Here is a 23,771-nt window from a genome sequence, read left to right as displayed (position 1 = left end):
GTTACTTCCTAGCAAGCTAAATGTTGGTAGCAGAGGGCATACCCCACTTGAAGGTGGATATGGAGAAAGAAACAGAGGATTCCAATGACAATATTACACCTTATTTAGCTTGTCTTTGAGGCCTACCAGTTAGGATTATGCATTAGGCAATGAGAAGCCACTTTACATATACTCCACTTTTGGCTATGATGAAGTAGCTTTTAGACTGACACTCTGGCCAAGACAACTTTAAGAGCTGATGAAATACAGAAACAAAACTGAAAAGTTATATAATGGCATCACATTAACAGGCCTAAAGATTTATAAAGTAAATTTATTTCTACAAATAAAAATGTATAAAGTAATTTTCCACAAATTTCAAATGTTTGAAATCATAGAGTATATTCTTCTGACCATAGTGAAGATAACAAAAAGATAAATAGAACAATCTTTCAAATGTTTAGAGATCAAGGATTACAATTCTAAATAAACCATGGTTCAAAGTAGCAATTAAAGTAGAAATTAGAAACCTTTTTGAACTGAAAAATACTTTAGTAATTTTGTCATATCAAAAACTTGAGAGATGTAGCTAAAACAGTGGTAAGAGGCCTTGTCATGTTTATGGAGTAGAAGACTCAATACTGTCAATGTCAATTCTCCCGAAGTTTATCTAAAGAGTCAACATAATTCTAATAAAAATTTCAGCATTTTTGTGACAAACTGATTCCAAATTTTATTTTTAAATCTGAAGGGCCAAGAATAACTAACACAGTTTTAAAGATGAAAAACAAAGATGAAAAAATTACACCACCTGATTTAACATGTATTATAAAGCCACAGTAAATAAACAATGTGGTATTTGTCCTAAGATAGATAAGTAGCCTAACTGGAATGTAATACATAGGGAATATAGAAACGGACCCAAACACATAGTCACCCAATTTTCAACAAGGATACCTCTGAAATGCAGTGAAGAAAAAAATTTGTTTTTAGTAAACGGCTTTCCATATAAATAAAAACTGATCTTCAACCCTGCTTCACCTCATATATAAAAAGTAAGTCCAGATCTAAATAGAATTAACTCTGAAAGGTAAAACAATACAGAATTTAGAACACAACAAATGAGGATATCTTTATGACTTTGTGATGACAAATATTTTTTATACAGGATGCAATGAGCACCAACAATAAAGGAGTACTTAATAAACTGGATTTCATTAAAATTAAGACCTTCTATTTATCTAAAGACACCATTAGAAGAGTGGAAAAACAAGCTTCAAATGGGAGAAGATAATTGAAATACGTATAGCCAAAAAAGGATTCAAATCCAGCCTATTAATCAAGAATAGGCCAATAAAAAAACAAAAATAAAATAACAACGGGCACAATACTTGAACAGGCACTTCAACAAAGAAGATATAGAAATGGTCAATAAGTATATGAGAAGATGCTCAACATCATTAGTCATCAGGGAAAAAAAAATTAAAGTCACGTCATGCTACATATCCATCAGGATGGCTAAAATAAAAAAGACAAAGAATGCCAGATTTTGTGAGAATATGGAGCAAATGAAACTTTCATGTGTTGTCTGTGGTGGTGTAAACTGGTATAACCACTTTGGAAGCTGACGGGCAATGTCTATTGAAGTTGAACATACATAGCCTGTGATGTCGGCAATTCCGCTCCTGGTAAATATAGAAAGAAATGAGTATAAACAGGCACCAAAAAGACATACAAGAATGGTCATAGCACCATATTATTTACAATAACAAAAAAGTGGGAAAAATCCAAATGTCCATCATCAGTAGAATCGATAAATTATATTTACATGATGGAATACCATATAAAAATGTAAAAGGGTAAACTACTTTTATACACAACATATATGGATCTTATAAAATTGAGCAAAAGAATCCAGATATGAAAGAGTATGTACTTAATAAGTCAATTTATATAAAATTCAAAAAAAGCACAAATATAATCTATAATGGCAGAAGTTGAAATAGTGGTCAGCTGTGCAGAAGATACTGACTTCAAAGGGTAATGAAAACATTTCCTGAGACATCTGCAATGCTGTACATCACGATCTGTGAAGGGATTATTCAGAAGTGTTTACTTCATAAAAATTCCTAGAGCTATACACTTAATACTGTGCTCTTCGTTGCAGGTATGATATTTCTCAGTTAAAAGGTGTATGTAACACTCGGGCATACTCATACACACACCCGATTTAGGTGGGGATGTGAGCTGATAATAATCATGTTGTGGAGGATCCCTTTGGTAGCTGCATGGAGATCAGATGGTGGGAGGGTGAGAAGATCAGAAGTTGGGAAGAGAGAAAGTAGCTGTGGCTAGGTCTGGACAAGGTATTAAATACCTGCACTAGGGCAGGTGTAGCTGAGAAGGGACTGTAATATCTAGGAGAGAGACTCAGGGGCAGATCCTATAGAATCTGGCCTGTTAGATGTGAAGAATGAGAGTGTGGAGTGAGTGGGCGGTTGGAAATTCAGGTAAAGGAAGCTGCTGTTGGAGCTACTGAGCGAGGGGAAGGGGTATGCAGGTTAACACGCTGCCTATGAGATGCTATTGGGGGATACAAGTGGAGATGGTGAGCAAGTGAAATTAGGAAAACTGATCAGTGAAACTCTGAATTTACAGGGAGGCTTGTCTAGAATGAAATCCCTGCCGGGGTTTAAGGACTTCAAGGAGGTTGGGTTTCAAAAGCACCCCACCTTCCAGCCACAGGGTGAGACCTTGGAGGATTATCTTCTGACTTCTGAGTCAAGGAGTGGGGAGCATGTGGCACAGTGACTAACCTGCAATCTCACCCCACCCATGGAGGGCTCTGTGGTCTTGGGCCACCTCACATCTCCAGCCCACTGTGCCTTCGCTGGGCCAATGTCTGCACTAAATCTTTACCATTTCCTGGGGAAGCCTCACTCTTGTTCTTTTTCACAATAAATTTGATTAACTTCTAAACTCAGTAACTCCTTCACAGCTGAAGTAGCTCATGGCTAGTCTCACACTTATCTGTTTTTTTGTGGACTATTTCTGGACAAACCTTCCTGGAACTTTACCAAAAGACTAGGAACTCTCCCTAAAGAAATTTAAAGATAACCCCAAAGCAAAGTATTCCAACACAGATTTAAAACGGTTTCATAAAAATATCAGTTTTTCTTAAATGCACTGTGATTATATACTATGTCTCTGCCACACGGTGAGAGCAGAGAAATACAAAAACTGCATTTTAAAGATGCATATATATTACACCTATGTGCATTAATAAAAGCCAGATAGGCTCACTCTAGGTACATAGGGAATAGCTGTGAGAACCCTGGGTCCTGTTTATTGTTCTCCCATTGTGAAGGAAAACCATTTTCTTATTTTGATAAGAACTCCTATTAGACATTAACAAAGCCTGAGCTGTACTGACATATGCATATACTTGTGAAATTCAAACACTTCTTTTGTGTGAGAAGCACTGACTATAATGAAACTTTAATTCATAGTTCACAATAGAAATGTAAGCAAGGGCTTTATCTATAGATTCATTAATTGCTATTCCCTGTCTAAAGTAGCCAAATACTCAGCAGCAACTAAAAAAGGCTGTCATACCCCCAGTACTGCCTAGTTTTAACTTTTGGTTGAGTTTATAAGGTTTAGAATGGCTATGGCAAGGAACAGAACTATGGATGTACAGTCAAGAAGCAACTGAAGTCTCAGGCTATATCCCTCTCTTCCTAACTCATCTGCTTTTTACCCTTCTGGGGTAATCAAACCCCAAGGACATGCAAGTAGCTTCCATGAGAAAAATCATCTGCAAATACAGGCAAATACAGGCACTCAGAGTTAGCCTAAAGTAATCCACTCCTAAATATGCGTCAGATAACAAATTTTCAGAGAGAAATTCAATTTACAGTGGGAACCCAATTTCATATTTTTTAAACAGTTTAAGTATTCATACATTTCTAATCCATGTTGGTTGTATCTGTCAATCCACTGAACTAGGTATTTTCTAGTTTTTCAAGTATATTGTGCTGTGCTCAAGTAGCAGGGTGAAGCTTTCAGACCTAGCAATAACTCATGTAAGTTTTCTTTATTTTCCCATGCATAGAAAATAGAATGTGCATGGTGGTAAGCCCACATGCCTGGCCAAGCTTTTGTCTTCTCTATGTTATTTTCTTTTCATAGGCTTTATCACTTTCCATTTTTCTTCTGCAGAAGGAAAGGCCACCTGGGCTCACTTACTTGCCTCATAGTCTGTTCCATTTTTTAGAAAGTATTTTATTTTCACTTACTGATGTAGGGAAGATGACAAGCAAAAATGCCCAATATGTTTAAACAGCACACATGTGAGATGTAGTATCATCAGGTGAAACACTGACACTCACTGGGGCCAACACCTTGTCCTCTCCCGGGGACACCCAGCATCTTGAACATTTTCACTGGCTCACACCTGCCAATTTCTTTCATAGGCTTACAGTTTGGATAGTAAATTCAGGGTGAAATTTTTTGATAAATCAGTAAAAACTTTTTGTGAGAGTTCAGTTAGTAAAGATACAGCAAAATTAAGAAATTTATTTTATAATTATCCTCAGTGTTGTGAGACAAATTGCAAAGTGGCCATACAAATGATGATCTCCTGTGGAATTGTCTTAAAAGTTGTGAATTAGGCAGTGTTTCATAGACTCCTACATCTGACTATATTATTTCAAAGAATATATGTAGCATGAGGAGAATTTCCATTTGATGGTCAAGAGAAAAGCAGAAATACAATGTTTGTTCTGATAAGAAGTGGCTCTTCTCTCTAATCACATCACTGAAGTGTTCAGAGAGGGAAAGATTCTTCTTTCCAGTTAATTATCATCTAATGGCTAGTAAATTATTTTGCATAAGCTAATATGCAACAACACTATTTAAAAAATCCCAGTAGAATTAACTAATTAGTTCTCTCATTTAAAGGCTTTAATCAAGCTGTTTTTCCAAGGAGAAATAAGAAGTGCACTAAGTCAAGTGTGTTGATTATAAAGAAATCATGTACTGCTCTATGTAGAATTAAAGGTACCGGAACAGAACACCCAGAGGTAGAGTACCATGTCAACCTTGGCCTTACCCTTTGATTTCAAGGCTTCTAATACCTTTGAATCAGCTGTTACATCACTCACTAGCTTGATTTCAACATTTTGAGAAGTCAGTTGGAGCAACTTTTCGAAAAGACGTTGACCCTAGAAAAAATATTCAGAACCAAAGTCAGAAAACCTAAAAGTATGCTATTTTAAATAGGAATAAATAAACATTGAAAATTAAAACTATTCATTCAAATTTTAAAAGGCAAGCACTTCAGCCCTTGGCAGCACTTCATAAATTCAAGAGTTTATGGAAATAGAGTAGTAGTAGGAACACAGATTACATTGTTTTTTTGAGTATTGTGCAATTCAACAATTATTGCAATAGTCATTTCAATGCTACAATGCAAATCTACTCTTCTTTTACTTTTTCATGAACTCATATTATCTACACGTGAAGAGGCAGAGAATATTAAACAGTTGTGATTGGACCCAGAAAGACCTGGATTCCAGCTGGTTTTCCAATTTACAAACTCCATTTCTTAATCTCATTAATTTCCAGTTTCTTCTTCAGTAAAAGATAGATAATATTAGTATTTACTTTAAAAGGTTTTTGTGAGAATTAAGAGATAGTAGTAGGTAAGTATCCTTTAAGTGTTAGCCATTATGGGGGGAATCATGACTACTTATCAGGGATTTGCCTAAATTCTCCTTCTTGTTTAAAACGTATTTTACTGAATTCAACTTATGGTCTGCCTAGAAATCTATAATTATTAGCCCAGCATAAAAATAACTGAAAAAAATAAAAAGTAAAGGCTTTCCTTATAAGATTTTCACAAACATAATTTTTATAGTAAAATTTTTTTTTTAATCTCAGGGACACTCTGAATAGTGGTAGGTCCATAGCTATTATATCATCTTAGGTAAGTGGATTGCAACATTATCCTTTTTATTTTCTCTTGTGTGTTTTCATAGACTCCTCATTATCATAAGAGGGAACTGGTCTTCTTTTATTGGTTCTTCAGAATGTTGTTATTCAGCCACAAACTCAAATGCCTTCGGAGGCTAAACAGGCAATAAGGCTTTGGTATTAATGGCCCCAAGTGGCAGAGTCTTATCTTACTTTGATAAGAATGGATTATTGATAATGATCATGTAGAAAGTATTTGAAGACTGAAAAGAGAAAATGGATGAAATGTAGATGTACAGCAGTGATTCCTGCAATTCAGCCTTAGAAAAGAAAGAAGCCAAAGATCAAAACCCTAAAGCTTTGGAATATTAAGGAGGAGGGAGCTGGTATGCCAGTGCTAGGGCGACAGCTGACAGCAGGGAGGAGCGTCTGCATAATCCAGCCATGCTCCTGCCTAGAGCTGGTGCAGTATAGCCTAAGCTCCATAATCCTTGGAAGTTAGAGAAAAGAGGAGTTGCACCCCATGTCAGGCATGGAGGCTCCCTTTTTGTCTAACTAAGTGTGCTGATAAAGGTTGCCCAAAGTAGAACTCACCAAAAGTGACCAAATTACTTTGCATGCAAAGCGTGGAGGCAGCCTCCCCACAAAGCAGGTATTCCTATGAGGTACGTAGAATGAGTGCATCAGGCAGTTGCAAATTACTTTTTTAATAAAGAGGTGAGAGGGAAAGAGGGAAGGAGAGAGAAAGAGAGATATGAAGAGATAGAGGGAGAAGGATAAGGAAAAAAACAGCTGCTGATTTGCTGATTTCAGGGTCTACATAAATTTCAAATTTACTATGGAGAAATGAGGGCTTGGCAGTGAGAGGCTCAGACACTGGATGTGAGGGAAGATGCACTTGGTGGGGCTTTGTGGATTTTCCTGCAGAGCTGCCACCGACACAACCTCCTCCCTGTGAGCTTTGTCACTCTGCCAAGTTGTGCACTATACTCTTGTCACACACCCTTGAAGGTTTGGTGATGCCTACATAGTCCAGATTTCTAGAGCCCAGACTCATGGTCATCTCACAGTCACATAAATCGTTTGTATTTTTCACTTTCACAAAGGGAAAGGACGTATGTACTTTGTGTGTTATGTAAGTCCCCACAGTTAGTGAGCCAGTATTTTTAAAGACTTTCTTTTTTTTTTTTGATGTGGACCATTTTTAAAGTCTTTATTGAACCTGTTACAATATTGCTTCTGCTTTATGTTTTGCTTTTTTGGCTGCAACGCATGTGAGATCTTAGCTCTCGGACCAGGGATCAAAACCACACCCCCTGCATTGGAAGGCAAAGTCTTAACCACTGGACCGCCAGGGAAGTCTCGAGCCAGTATTTTTAAACAAATGCTTTTATTTTTGCTCTTAGTTAACAATAAATTTAGCACAAATGAAACATAAGAGATCTTCTAACCTATCTGTACTTCTGGCTCTGAGCCTTAAATTTATCTCACTGTGTTATTTTTGTGAGATTTAAAATGAAGACCAGAACTATCAAACATGAATGAAAATAGAAACTCCAAAAGCTACAGATAGTAGCAGACTGTCATTAAATAAAGCTTATTTTTACTTCAATATGTGCTGATTACTTACACCAAGGAGTCTTAAAATTTTTAAATATAGTGCTCACTGTAATGAACTTGTGCTGGGGTAGAACTTCTATACTTGGGCTTGAGGCAGAACTTCTATTAAATTTCCCCTGTTTTCAGTGTCTTACCTCCCAGTCTACCCATTTTTGCTAGGACATTCAAAATGTAATTATTTCAAAGGTATGAAACACTTATTCTATGCTGAGATCTGCAGTAAGGCCCACTGCTCTCTGAGTTAAATTTACTCATCATGTTTTCGTAAAGGAATAACAAAAGTCCCTTGGCTTTTAAACATCAGCAGTTTACAGACTTGCTCTTTCTGGTGAGAAACATTAGCTAACATTTTAAACTTAAATAAATCATCTTGAAGTTAGCTAGTGGCTCAGGCACATTGACCTACTTTAAGCCACTTTTTTCCAATGTCTGCAAAAACCTTATGATAGACAGTACAATCCTGGACAGAGAGCTGTACCGCAAGGAAAGAGATCCAGCTCAGCCCCTTTGTGACTCTGAAGAGGCTGCTTAACCTAAGAGAGTAGGGGTTATAAATACTGCCTATTTCTGTTGACCCAAAACAACTCATAGGCAGGATGAAATGCCACAATAAAATGTGAAGGGGAAAAACAAAAATACCAAAGAGAAATCAGAAGATAGTCCTCTGATAGGACTAAAAAAAAAAGTCCTCTGGCTGGACTAAAACTCTACGATTTTAGAGCTAAATTAGAAGAGTAATTAAAGAACACTGTTGAGGCCCAAATTAGTGGCCCAAAGACCAAATGGAAGAAATATCTCAAAGCACAAACATGCATGCACACACACATACACAAAAGTATAAGGGTGACGAGGGGAGAAAAGGGTGATCGATAAATTGAAGATATATAACATGTGGCTAATAGGTGTATTAGAAGAGAAAAAGAGACAAAAAGAATACGTTTGTAAATAACAGAAGAAAAAAGTGTCCAACTTGAGGAAAGACATAGATTTACATGTTGGAAAGATAACTGAAGATGGAGGCAAATGTAATGTGGAAAGTCACATCTAGGCACATTCTGTAGAATTAATCAACACCAAGGAGAGAGAGGAATTCTTACAAACTCCCGGCCCAAAACAGAACAAAACAAAAAGGTACCTATCAAGGAAAATGGATCAGACTGGCGTGGAGCTAACCATCGGCAACACTAAACCAGCACTTGGTGGTGACAGACTGTGGAAGAAAAAGAGTGAAGCCCAGGAGTGCTTTACCCAGTCAAGGATTTTACCTGCCAGTGGGAAAGAAAAAAATATTTGCAGATATATACAGGTTTAGAGACTGTATTACCTACATAACCCATATGAGGAACATATTCAATGAAGAGCTCTAACCAAACAGTAAATAACACTAAAAGCCATCAAGGAGGATGAAGGAAAGAAGAAATAATTGGTTATCAATGTGATATGAATATGTGTTTGATGTACTTGCTAGGACACTTTATAGGGGAAGGCCTACTAAGAATCTATTACATGGCATTCCCAGTGCTATTACCCTAAAGGGACTAAAAATTGATTCTTTCCGGTGTGAGTGTAGAGATGTGTGTGTAGATGAAAGTTACTCTTTTTTATTAATAAAACATAGATATACATACAGTAAATATGCAATATATCTCTGGTATTAAAATTTCATGGTGGGGGCAGGATTAGGAAAAAATGTCTAAACATTTCCCAAGTAAGGTGATAATGAAAAAAAGGTTGAGAAACACTGATCTACAACAAATTGGATAAAGGATCTCAGTAAAAATTAGAATAAGAGCTGAGGAGGGCTTAAAAGGACTAGATGGGAAAAAGGTCATAGTAATGGAACTGACAGTTATAAACTGGTATGTACCAAACAGCATAGTGGCTAAATACATAAAGCAAAAGGTAATAAAAAGGCAATTAAACTACCAACTACCACTGGGCTTCCTTGGTGGCGCAGTGGTTGAGAGTCTGCCTGCTGATGCAGGGGACACAGGTTCGTGCCCCGGTCCGGGAAGATCCCACATGCCGCGGAGCGGCTGGGCCCTTGAGCCATGGCTGCTGAGCCTGCGTGTCCAGAGCCTGTGCTCCTCAATGGGAGAGGCCACAACAGTGAGAGGCCCGCGTACCGCAAAAAAAAACAAAACAGAAACAAAAACAAAAAAACAAACACTACCACTTTAAAATATGTCTTTCAAGCCTGGGTAGATCTAATAGAAAATAAATGAGGATATATGAAAATTAAATAATACAATCAATAAACTTGATTATGTGTACATTTATATATTTTTCATTTTATATATCAAGCCCCTCAAAACAATATTTGTCTGTGGAACATTTATAAAAAAAACCTTCCTGTAACTGCCATTAAGAAAACTTGAACAATGGTTAAAATGAAATATTCTACAGGCTTCATTCTCTGCTCATAATGTAACAAAATGAGAGACACACCATTAACATGTAACTCATAAAACAAATCTTAACTACTTGAACATTTTAAAACTCACTCTTAGATTATCCTTACATCAAAAGAGAAAAGAAATGTGAATTTTTCTATTCTCTAGGAAACTATGAACAGTTGAGTTCTTCATAGCAAAACCATGAAATGAAGAAATATTTGGTGTCAGAGAGAAATTTTTAACTGTAAATGTCTTCAGTATTATTAAAAATGAACCATAGAGTCATAGTAATCATATTAATATGGTAGTGGCATAGGAATGGATAAACAGACAAGGGGACTTACAGAGAATCCAGAAATAGTACTACACATGATTTTTATTTAAAACATGCTATTTTAACTCAGTCTGAAAGAGGTGAAGTGGTTTAATCTGGCACAAGTGGAAGATACCCCTATATTACACTACATAGAAAAATATATTCTCAGGAAGAATAAGGATACACCAACACTTTCAAGAAAATCTGGGCAACTACATCTACAGTCTTGGTAAAAACCTTAATCACGCTGTAGGAGGCTAAATAATGGCCTCCAAAGATGTCAGGTCCTAATCTGGAAACTGTCAACGAAATAGAATCTTTGCAGATGTGATTAAATTAAAGGTTTTGAGATGAGGAGATTATCCTGGATTATTTGAGTGAGCCCTAAAGGCAATCGTAGTAGAGATAGGCAGAAGGGACTCTGACACACCCAGAGGAGGAGGGAGTGTGAACACGGAGCAGGCAGATTTGAAGATCCTGGCCTTGAGGACTGGGGTGACATAGCAGCAGGCCAAGGGATGCCAGCAGCTACCAGAAGCTGGAAGGGGTAAGGAGTGTATTCTCCCCTAGAACATGGTGGCTACCCTCTGGAGGGAGCACCCCTCTGCTGACACCTTGGCTTTGGCCCAGTAAAACTAATTTCAGACTTCTGGCTTCCAGAACTGCAAGAGAATAAATTTCTGTTATTTTAAGCCACAGTGTGTGCTAATCTGTTGCACTGGCCACAGAAAACTAATAAACAAGCCAGCTATATAGAAGTAATAAAAGATATATAGAACTATAAAAGTAAAAAAAAATTATAGAGCAAAAGATACCACAAAGTTAATGAAAAACAGTAAAAGTCTGGAATAAATATTTGTTATGCAAATGAGAAACAAAGAGTTAACAGCTGTACCCTACAAAAATAAATTAAAAATTAGTAAGAAAAGGCCAATAGCCCAACCAAACGTGGGCAAAATATAGATTAGACAAGCCTAAGAAGAGCAAGCCTACATGGCTAGCAGACATAAAGAGATGCTTTATGTTGACGAGAGAAGCATGACACAAAGCAATACAGAGATCTCTCTTTGCACTCAAAGAGACAAGAAATAATTTATGAGTGGCAGCATTTACTCTTGTCAACGATTTGGGGAAAGAGTACTCTAACATATTGCTTCCTTCCACACAGGAATCTCACATCTAGAGGCCCATCCCAAAGAAACAAAGGCACCAAAATATGCGTGTGCGCTTATGATTATATATCTTAGGTATGCTATCATGATACACACACACACACACACACACACACACACACACACACACAGGATAAAAAGTTTAAATCAGAGTAAAAAGGGACATAAGGACTGATTAAACACTTGATGATACAGTCATGAGAAAACAAGATTTAGCATTTATTTGAAGATACAGTGTCCTTTTTTTTTTTTTCTTGCAGTACGCGGGCCTCTCACTGTTGTGGCCTCTCTCATTGCGGAGCACAGGCTCCGGACGCACAGGCTCAGCGGCCATGGCTCACGGGCCCAGCCACTCCGCGGCATGTGGGATCTTCCCGGACCGGGGCACAAACCCGTGTCCCCTGCATCGGCAGGCGGACTCTCAACCACTGCGCCACCAGGGAAGCCTGATACAGTGTCCTTTTAAAGCAATACACTTGCCTTGACTTTTTTTAAATTTGTGACTTAACAGACAAAACCACACATGCATCAACCCCTCTTGACTCAATTTGTTAGTTCATTTATTTAACCAGTCAGTATTATCTATAAGATTGACCTCTTATTTATTTACTATATTTACTGAAATTTTTTGTTACTATACTTACTGAAAAAAGTTTTCTTCAGTTTAGAACACATACTAAAATTTTCTTATTTACTTATTATATTTACTGAAATACACAAAGTTTGCCAAGGGTATAGATATATTACTTACTTATATATTTTTCAGTGTCAACTTTTACTCTCAAATACCCCCAGGACAAGGAAAAATGTCTTTTGAGCAAATTTATTCAACACATTTGCTGGATGCCTGCTATGCGCCACAGACTTTAATAAGTATTGGAGATAAATGATAAATAAGCAAATACAGCAAATGTGTCAGATGATAGGTAAAGGAGGTACAGGCCTAGAGGAAATACAGCAAGGGCCCTAATAACCCAGTCCAAGGCACTCAGGGACAGTTCCCCCAAAAAGGGGAGGAAAGAAAAAATATTCAGGTGGAGATCTGTGGCAGAGACATAAGTAGGAGCACATCATGAAGGGTCTTGTAAGCCTGGACAAACAGTCTACACCTCACCTGGAAAACAGTGTGGACCTCTGAAGGATTTTACATAGGGAAGGGCATAATCAAATTTTTGTTCTGAAAGAAAACTCTTGACTACAAATTGGAGAAGGACTGGTACAGGGCAAGGCTGCAGGCTGAAAGAGAAATCAGAAGGTTGGTATGTGGTTTGGTGAGAGATGATGTGATCTGAGCTAGTGTCAATGGCAGTCAAAAAGAAAAAAAAAAAAAGGAAGGATCTCGGGTATTTATGAGACAGTACAGTGATGAACTGGATGCTTAGGCTTGGGCTGAGGAAAAGAGAAGAGTTGGGGATGGTGGCCAGAGTCCCCAGCTGTTTTCAGAACATGCTGATGGAATATGGAATTCCTTATCTGAAGCCAGAAGATGTTGGCCATTACATCAGTTCACAAATGTCCTGTGGTCATGGATCAATCACAGTTTCGGAACTCAGACCGTGCCACAGACCCAGTAACTTAATTGAGAATATCCACTTTTGGGGTAGCAAGCAATAAGGATTATTCGCTTGATATCAGCAGAGAGTATCTGCTATGTAGGCGTGCAGGCTGCCAGTCCATTCATTAGTCCAGGTTCCATCCCATTAAGGGATTTAATTATTTTGAAGAGTTAATCTCCAAGACCTTGCCTAATGATGGTTATTCACAATTATGCACCCCATGGGTATGAAAAAAGCCATCCCTGTCAGGGGCAGATGAAAAGAGATGAATAAGCTCATCATACCCATGAAGGGACAGGAAATAGCAAGGAATTAATATCAGGAGCAGCATGCTTATTACAGGGATCTGGGCAGCTGGATTCCTACAGTACTAGAAAGTAGCTTTAAGGCTGCTCCAGTGTCCAGTCTGGCTGCAAAAGGTGGGTGGACAACGTAATCTTGGCAGTGCATTCAGCAGTACTTGGAAGAGTGTGCATGGCACTGCAGGAGATGGTGGCCTGTGATGTGACTGGGGCAAGGGAGGAGTACCAGGAGGTGCCAAACACTCCAGCTCTTCCACAATCACTTATTCTGAGTGGGCAGAGAGCCCCACACAGAATGGAGGCAGAATTCCTTCACATACTCTCTCCCAGTGGTCCCAGCTTCCCCAGGAAGCAACCATGAGGATTTACTACATTGCTCCCCCAAAACCCCATGGCCTTAAGAAACAGCTCAGACTCTTTAGCCCTCTAATCCTACTTCTGAGAATTGATGCTGAGTGAATGAGCAAAAAGAAGACAATGGTTTGGGGCTTCCCTGGTGGCGCAGGGGTTGAGAGTCTGCCTGCCGATGCAGGGGACACGGGTTCGTGCCCCGGTCCGGGAAGATCCCACATGCCGCGGAGCGGCTGGGCCCGTGAGCCATGGCTGCTAAGCCTGCGCGTCCGGAGCTTCTGCTCCACAATGGGACGGGCCACAACAGTGAGAGGCCCGCGTACCGCAAAAAAAAAAAAAAAAAAAAAAAAAGAAATATTTATTGCAGTAGAATTTACTTCTGAAAAAAAGAAATAGCTTAAATGTCCAATAATAGAGAAATATCAAGTTATCTACATTTAATCTGGTGTATATGCTACATTGTATATTATGCAACCAATTTAAAATAATGTTTACCAGGGTTTCTAATAACATGGAAAGATGCTTATGGTGTGACATTAAGTTCAAAATTAAGATACAAATTTCTTTATATGAGCCTATGTATGTAATTATGCATAAAATATCAAACCATTAAAAAATTTTTGTTGATGATCACATGGATGATTTTGTCCTCTTTCATTTCTCTGTAGTTTTCAAATTTTCTATAGTAAGAAGCTATTGGTATTATAATGAGAAAAAAATCCAACCTATTCTTTTTTAAAAAAAGTTCCAAAAACATCAATAGACCATAGGAAATACAGAGTGAATGTCTAGAGAGAAAACAATCAAGCGTATAGGTAAACAAAACTAAGACAACTTTAAAGAAAAGTTATTATTTAATGAAAATAATTGAGAAGAATGTCTTCGGGTTCATGATTTATTCATGTCTATATGATTGGATTCTAAAAGAAGCAAAGAGGTTAAACTCTTGCTAATCATAGTGTTTATGAGTTTATATATGAATGACGATTTTCCTTAGAAATATATTGGAAAGCAAGCAAGAACATAATTAGAATTACTCAACAGATGGGGGAGCAAAAGCATACAGAAGCAGCAGGAATTCACTAAGAACTGCATTGAGGGAGGACCAGAAGCCACAAGAGTCAGGAGGGCTCTGCTGAGAGCGGAGAGAAAGCTGCACAAACCTGTTCGCTGACAGCTCCTTTCATCACTGCTCTACCACTCTGTATTCTTATCACTGGTTTTTCTGTCTCCCCCACTACTCATTGCTCATTTGATTTTGTGTCCCCAGCAAACAGCACAGTACCTTGATAAATGTTTGTTCAGTAAAGGCACATTCAAAATTAGTCTATGGCCACATTTCAAACAGGAGAATGCTAATTTATAAGCATGTGTCAAGTGTTGATTTTGTGGAACAAAAAAGATACTATTTTGAAAGAAGGGGACAGTCTTTTCATAAGATGACACTATTTTCATGTTGATACTGACCAGGAGTTATTCAGTCTGGAGATGAGAAGGCTGAAGAGAACCTACTGTTTATGTGGAACAGTGAAATAGAAGCTGTCACCCTTTTACATCATCAGTGAGAGAACAACTGGAATAAACAGGATTAAACCGAAACAGGTAAAATTAAGTTGACTAAGCAGAAAGGGACCAACTTGGTTCTATCCTGAAATCTATAAAAATCACACACTGTTTATTAGACTGGGATGGTTTAGAGCAGTAATTCTCAACCCTGGCTGCACAATGGAATCCCCAAGTTATCTTTTAAAAGGTATCAGACCCTAAGCCCCTCTCCAAATATTCTAATTTAACTGATCTGAGGTGAGCTTGGACATAGGTATATTTCAAAGGCTCCCCAGGTGATTCTTACTGGTCGTTATGGCTGAAAGTTGCCATACTGGGACAGAAGGGTAAGAATCTACTTGAAAATATGCACATTTTTCTTTCTCTTTTCTTCACCTAAACTTTGAAGAACCACCTGAATTATTATTCTGGGAAGAATTATCTTAACCTCCTTTAATATAAGTTGAGAACTTGATGGACAGCTGAAAGTTATTCCTGCTGTAAAATGATAAAGTAAATTCCTGTATGGAATTTGAAAGTAAATGTCTTGCACTAGAAAAACAAAAATCAAATGAAAACAGCAACTATCTTTTATGAGCTCCATTATTTGCTGTTTCACAAACTATCTAATCAAATTTACAAAGCAATCAAATGAGACAGGCATTATTAAATCCATTTTATAGATGAGGGAATTGATGATCAGAGGGATTATGACATTTGCCCAGTGTGACCACAACTACTAAACTGCTGGTCATGTCAAATATGGTTGATGCCAAACCTGTGGTCTTTCCACTGTAGCAAATGCCTCCTAGATAGTTTGCCTTTTCCATAAAACCAAACTTTGAGAACTGAAAATAAAAAAAATAATGGATTCTAAACTGAGCCAAATAACAACAGAGCATTAGTATGTATCCTAATTATGTTCTAATTAATTTATACATGTTTTATTTTTCCCTATAATTCCATAAAAGCACAAAATAGACTATAGGAAGTTTCCCATAATATAGTAAAAATGTATTCAAGTCCTCAGATCTACATCAAAACAAAGGATGAAATGTGCATTTTCCATGTTGTATCATAATATCCTACCTTCTCTGGCTGTCTCACTCCAACCTACTAATTACAATATACCAACCTCTTAATTACAACAGGTTGGAAGAATTTCAATTATTTAAAGGACCCCTCTCCACCAACTATGCTCATCTCCTTTCAGGCAAAATGAAAAGCAGGAACTATTGTGATTTTATTTTTCCTAGATTACAAAATAGTAATAAAGAAAAGAAATTCTAATTAAATATTATGATGAGGCTGCAACATTTCTGGATACTTTTATCAGACTTTTACATGGAAACGACATTGTCAAAAATAGGATTCTCCCGGGTTCCAGAAATACCCGTGTTGCAGAGTAGATGCTGACCGTTTGCACGATGAATGAGTGTAAAGACTACTTCAGTAGACTTGGAGAGGGAATGGAACAGCAGGGATGGGAAAGAAAGGAAGAGTGGGCTTAGAAGGGCATTGAAGATGGAGAATCAATAAGATGGTGGAGACTGGGAATGAGAAGTACTGGAGTGTGTGGAGTCCTAGCTGACTCCACTAGACTGCAGGCTCCCTGAGGATGGCTAAGAGATATTACAGGTCAAAGTATGAAGTGATAGTAATAGAAAATGTTAACAATATCATTTATGAACAAATCATGAAGATAGCTATGAAACAAACATCACAAGGAAAGGGTTTATAGTTGGCTGAAACAAAATCTCTCTTCTATTGCTTAATCTACATTGATAGTCAGTTAGGAAGAATATTGCTAGGAAGGAATGAGTGGGCTACAAGACAGGGCCTGGAGACCTGAGTCACACAGGGATGCAGCTGCCTAATCAAGGGATGGCAGGATGCATCCCACCAAAGTGAGATCACTGAATGCTGCCTGGCCTTAGGGGACTTCAACTTAAACAAAAACAAGGAGCAAAACACCAACTGACCAACTAACAAAAATCAGAAGTGGCTGTAGGTTGGATAAGATCACATTACTTCCTGCGTATTCAAGATTCAAGATGTCAGTTGTCCAGAGGGATATATGTGTATGCATGTATATATGTATACATAGATAGACAGACGGGTGAGAGCAAGACACTGTGTGTGTGTTTGTGTGTAAAAATTTGTAATAAATAAAAGTTAGAATTCCATATATAATGATAATTTTCCTAATCCTTCTTATCTACCCAGAGTCTCACATTTGTAGAAATTATATTCCTCTTTTAATTTTACATGGTAACCATCTTGGATTCTAGTGTAAAGTACCCAGTAAGAACTCATTATTTGTTACTACAATTAAACTGACTCGAACTAAAGTTGCAGTGTGCACCTAAGTAAGTAAATGTGAATGATAACATTCATGAATTTAACAATAAACACTTACATAGGCACTAAATGGTCAAAGATTGTTCTATACCCTTTACATGTATTAACTAATTTAATCTACACAACAACCTATGAGGGTAGATTCTGTTATCACCTTGATTTTGCTGATGAGAAAACTGAGGCACAGAGAGTTTAGCGTCTAGCTCAAAGTCACACAGCTAATAAGTAGATAAAAAGAAATATAAACTATACTCCTGACTCATTTCTATAGTCTGTCTACCACTGACAGTCTGCCTACCACTTACTGTGTAGAGACAGGATCCTGGCTTATGCTTTCCAAAATAACCTCTTGGATCACTGAACTTTCAAACATGCTAGTTACTAAACTGAGCAAATACTGTTCAATTTTAAAAATCATAATTTTTCAAAATTAAACAATTGTGATGTATCATCCACTGGTAATCGTGGCTCACTGTAGACCAGTAACTAATTGATTTCATATAAATACATCTCTTTAAGATTCAGTTGTTGTAGCTCATTCATTATTTTATTTGGTTTCTTCCAATGAACTCATAGAGAATAGGACTTTTTTGCTCAGTGAATTAGGTAGCTCTACTAAGAAGCCTTTGTCAAATCATATTTCCTGGCTTTTCCTAAAGAGTCTTGATTTCATAAATCTCCGTCATTTTATCCCATAAATTAGCAATCAAGTTGTCCTAGAAATTCAATGTTTCAGGGTCTAAACTCATCATTCGGACAGAAAGAAACAAAACCCTTAGCCCAACCATGCCTTTTGATTAAATATGAAAATACAATTTCCATGGAACTGTAGACCTCACTAGCCCTTAACATGACTGTGATCCAGAACAAGGTCACTGCCCAGTTTCTTTCAGCACAGAAGGAAACAACCACAAAAAGATTAACAACACCCAGGGCGAAGTAGGAAAAACAAGATGAGTTTTTCAGAGCGGGAATTAAAATAGCGACCCTTTGGCAGCACAGATTAAAAGTGCATTTTTAATGAATGTGTCTATTTCCAGGCAAATGAAAAAAAAAATGTAGGCATTCATCATCCTATTAATAATGACCATAGCTCACTCTTACAAAATGGCATCCGGAGAGGACACAGACATCCAGAGAACACACAGATGTCATGTGCCATGTTTATTTGTGTCCCTTTTCTGCTGAGCTGGGGCCTGCCTGCCACTGGCTATACCATTCCTTGGTGTATTTTGCTTACAGCTGCATTATGATAAGTAGATGGGCTGCTTTTCAGTTATAATTCCTACTTATTTATTTACCATTTATGGTTTCCGTTTAGGACTTTTCAGGCTCTGTTGGTTTAGAAGTCTGTTAGAATAGTCCTGTTTGACTATTGTGCCTCTCAAAATAAAAGTATTTTCTTTTAAAAATATATTAATGGAAAATAAGCTATGAACCTGAGCCAATTTTCTGAAACATCTTTTAAAAATTTTAATTAGCTCACTTGAGTAATTACAGTGTGAATTTCATTTTCTTAACATTCTTTTTCCTGTGTGCAATAAGTCAATCAATGACTATATCCCAATATTTATGAGGGCTTGGTAAAAATAAAAACATGCTCCAAGGTCCAAAGATTAGCCATCCAAAATTTGAAAGGTTGGGTAAAGTCTTTAATTTCCTATTTCCATTTGAAAGATAAAATCAGGTAAAATTTAAATCAAATAGGCTTTCAGCCAGTACCTTCCTTGGTAGAAATGGTAAAACTTGATGGCCTGGAGAGAACAGGATATGAATCTTTAAAGTGTACCTGAAGAGAAAAAGCTGGCAGCAAGGACCTGCTTTCTTTTTTCCATTCCTGATCTCTGTACAATTACCCCTATGGTGTGGTGAGAGGGCGGGAAGGAGTGAGCCAGGCTCTTGAAAAATAATCTCTGAAGGCCCAAGACATGTGGTATTTAGACAAGTTCTTCTGGGCCATTGAAACCTAAGTCCTTTTGCAAACACTGCTCTAGGGCTTGAAGGTCAGGGAGGGGAGATGGGAAATGGAGCAAACCAGGCACCAAGCACTCTCCTCCACACGCTTGTTCTTTCTTTAAAGACTACACTCCATGCCTGGTATTCAACTAGTGGCAGTCACTTGGCCACCAGTGGACCAGAGGAAGAGGACAGGAGAAAGGTTACTGTCTTGTTGAAGTTGCAACCCTCCGAACTCCGCTGTCAACCTCCCCCCTCCCTCCTGCTCACCACTCCTTCCAGGATATGGTACTCAGGGCCAAGAGCAGACAGGAGTAGGGAGAGCTGTTCATGAGAGATGGGTCTCACATCCTGCTTGAGTCCGTTTAATTTCCTAAGCAGGTAAAGCCCCTCTATCCTTCATGTCTGCAAATGCAGCTCTCTCCTTGTAAAGAGGCAAAGTGAAATTAGCTCAAAACTCTGAAGAAAACCAACTGGTGTTAAACTGTAAAGGAGCCTGGTGCTGTTAGGGGAATGAGAGGCAGCAAAAAGCCATCGCTGGTGGGCGCAGAATGACTCTACTGGAAGATATCAGTTCACACTGGGGTCTCCTCCTAAAGGACTGCTGGGTGAGTTCAGTAATAGCCAGGTTACTGACAGCAAATTGAAAAATTCCATTTCTTGGCAGTAGGCCAGCTGTTAGAGAGTGACTTGAATTAAGCTAAGTGTTACCTTCTTTCCGCCTGTGTAACATCGACCTTAATTCACTCTAAAGCCATGCAACTGACAAATACTTTTTCCCTGACCAAACTCTAGCCAGGATCCTCTGAGTCTACTTCTCTACCAGCCCTCAACCTTGGCCTATAAAGACTGTAGACTCTCAACACAAATCATTTCATCCACCCTGCTCTGCCCTACCTCTGTCTCTCCTCCCCCATTAAAAGGCTTGAACAAACACTAACATGGTTTCTAACAGCTCAAGGCCACATCTCTAGGATGACCTTAGCCCCCATTAAAGTGCCTGCCTAAGAAAGCTCAAGATTGCCAAAGAATAGGCTGTTCTGCCAACACCTGAAGATAGGCCCCTGTCTCCCAGCCTATGTGGGAGGGTAGGAGCCTAACTTGGAAAAGCACCAGCTAGCAATCCCAGATGGGGTTCACACATGGACCATTTTTTATAAATTTCTACTTCCCTGACCCTGTTCAGGCCCCTGTCACGCCCTTCCATCTCCCTCATTCTTCCTATATAAAGTACCCGGGCATCTCTGTACAAATCTAAGTTGAGTTCCCTTCACCTGGACCTCTTCCCTACTGCAACAGTATTGCTGATTAAAATCTGTCCTGACCACTTTAACTAGCATCCAGCTTTGTTTATCTTTCCATTCAACAAATATTTACTACTCAACAAATATTTACTGAACACCCAGTATGCGTCAAGCACCATGCTAGACACTGTTAGGCAAAACAGACCTAGAGCCTCACGCATCCATTTCATCACTGCCCTGTGAGCAGTACTGAATACTGACCATGATGTGACTTCAGGAACCGTGACGCAGAAAGGCTGTGCCATTCTCTGATGACCCATCTTCTCCCAGAGTCTGAACACCAGGAGGGTTTGCTGGGCTCAGAGAGCAAGAGGTCAGAATGGTTTGGTTCAGCTCTTTTCAAAGGTTTGTGAGTATACAAACCACCTGGGAATTTGGCTGCCAACAATTCCTCCCATTCCTGTACATGTATGTTCGTCCTGGAGTCTCTTGTCCCTCCAGTGATTGTGGCCTGGCCATGTGACTTTTTCAGACTAACAGAATGTAGCAAAGTAAAGTTCTGGGAGCCCAGGAATTAAGAGGTCTTGTAGTTTTCATTTTCACTCTCCTGGGATCCAGCTGCCTTATAAAAAGCTTGGGTTAGATTACTGAATGATGAGTGTCCACATGCAGAGAATGAGATGTGCCCAGCCCTCAGGCAGTCCAGCTTCAGCTACCCTCCCACCTAAACACAACCTCATAAGTAATCCCAGCCAGCACTACTGAAGCAAAAGAACTGTCAACCAAGTCACAGAATCATAGGAAATAATAATGAATGCGTTTTGGAGTTGTTTGTTATACCACAATAAAAAATTAAATAGAAACGACTGTTGCGAAAACTTAAAGCATGTGGCATTGTCTCTGGGACTCGGTGGTGGTAGGGGCTGGAATCTCATTCTGTTACTCAAGGCTGGAAGAACAGTGAAGAAATTGCTTTTGAGGCCTTGAGAAAGTAATGGTAGAAAGTTTGGCAACGCTACTGCCTGCTGTAAAGTAGGAGATAGAAAATATGACTAGTGGATTTGGAGATCTGGCTAAGGAGGTTGTTCAGGCAGATTATCAATCAAAGTTTTGGTGGTATATGATAAGAAGAAACTATTTCATTTTCATGCAGAATTTTGAGAGAAATGTAGAAAATCTAGGACAGTCTCTCAATTGAGCAAAAACATTCTCAAAATGAGAAATGACCTCAGGGTAAGGATCAAATCAAAGCTGTGGCTGTGCGATTCCATGTTGAGACCTCTGAAGGATTAAAAGTGATGGTGGTGGTGGGCTGCCTCTCAAAAGGGCTCCTGGAAAATTCAAGGGTGAGGTTCCGAAGCATCTTGAGTCACAGTGCAAAGTAGAAAAAGACCACCTGTGAGTTTTTTGTGGTGTGGCCTTTTGCTAATAGAGTGGATTATAACTGGATACATAGAAAGTCTACAGAAGTTTTTAAGGGGTTGTTCCATTTTGGACTAAAAAAGGACAGAGGTGGTTTAAAATGAAAAGAGGTCTCTGGGGCCTCAGATTTCTACTGGTAGAAAGCCAACCAAGAAAATAAGTCTGAAGCAAGCACAGGCTATTTCTTATGAAAAAGAAAGAAAAACACAGAGGGTGGAGCAAAGAGTTTCTGAGAACAGCAGATTAGGAAAGCACCCCCAGGAAGCAGAACTAGATCCCAGTCTAGAGACATTCCCTGTTCTCCAAGTTCAGAAAACTGGTGATGTGTGCCAGGTTGGCTTTTAAAACTGCTGTGGTTCAATGACTAATTTGTGCTCTCTACTTCCCCCTTTTGAATAGAAGTATCTATCGTGGTTATCTCATCTCTATTTTGCCATTGTATGTTGGGGGTGTGCATTGGGGGGCATGTATCTTGTCTTTTTAGTTCACAGGTTTCCAAATCAAGAGAAGCCCTCATGAGGAGTCCTATTCAGATCCTGTTCTGATGCAGATGAAGAAATCCTAGACTTTGAGCCTTTTCTGTAATGGGATACAAGTTTTGGGGGATGAGAAGTGCATTTTGTATGTGGGAGAGACAGATGGATTGCTGTGGCCAGAGTGCACTGTGGTATATAATTTCCAAAGATGCCTGCCAACAATTCTCCACATTCCCATATGGATGCTACCCCTCTCATCTTGGATTTGTGACTTGCTTTGACCAATAGAATAGGGTGGAAGCAATTGGGATTCTAGAGCTCAGGTCTTAAGAGGTCTCACAGTTTCTGCTTTTGCCCTTTTAGGATATAACCATAGGTAAATAATTCAAGCCGCTTTACTGAATGATGACAGACACATACAGAGAGAGAGAAGTCCAGCCAGCTGCTAGACATTCCAGCCATCTGAGGTAAGATGCTCCTATGTGAGGAGTCATCTTGCACCCTCCAGCCCCAGGTAGGCCACCTCAGCCAACACTATTTAGATCAGAGACAAGTTCTCTGACAAACGCTGCCCAGAATCATGAATACAAAAATAATTGTTATTTTTATAAACCACTAAGTTTTGGGATGATAAATGCTGCAATAAGTACCTGAAGCACCTGCTTCAGCAGAGGTAGAACAGTGCAGAATATAATTAGTAAAATTATCCAGTTCTTCTTAGTATAGCCTTTATGGGATTTTTGTTTATTTGTACCTATTTTCTAATATCTTTTGACTTTAAAATAGTATAATTGAAGCAAATCAAAGCACCAATGAGGTAATGATTATAGGCTTAATGCCAACACATTTTGTATACAAACAGACAAAATTAATTTTATCCTTGACCCCCCCATAGGACATTTAAGTATAGGGCAATGGTCATATACTTGATAGCTCAGTGCTATCATGGTTGTACCAACATAAAGAAAAACATGTTAAAGATTACCAGGATCGGGGTGGTGGGGGTGGTGGTGTGATGAATTGAGCGATTGGGATTGACATGTATACACTGATGTGTATAAAATTGATGACTAATGAGAACCTGCTGTATAAAAAAATA

At 38.6% G+C, this 23,771-nt stretch overlaps 1 protein-coding gene across 1 annotated transcript in view; it reads right to left on the bottom strand.

Annotated features, from left to right (window-relative positions):
- PLD5 (phospholipase D family member 5) overlaps nucleotides 1-23,771 on the bottom strand; it is a gene marked incomplete at both ends in the record, with an annotated part of 490,045 nt that overhangs the window by 180,188 nt on the left and 286,086 nt on the right. The window contains one exon of the mRNA XM_082677565.1: nucleotides 5,093-5,204. Within this exon, the coding sequence (XP_082533691.1) occupies nucleotides 5,093-5,204 (112 nt within the window). The remainder of the gene's footprint in view (nucleotides 1-5,092; nucleotides 5,205-23,771) is intronic.

Source organism: Grampus griseus (genome assembly GCF_964374135.1).
Source record: "Grampus griseus genome assembly, chromosome: 1".
Lineage (NCBI taxonomy): Eukaryota > Metazoa > Chordata > Mammalia > Artiodactyla > Delphinidae > Grampus > Grampus griseus.
Note: the sequence above shows the minus strand (reverse complement) of the source record. Positions and strands in the feature narration are given on the sequence as shown.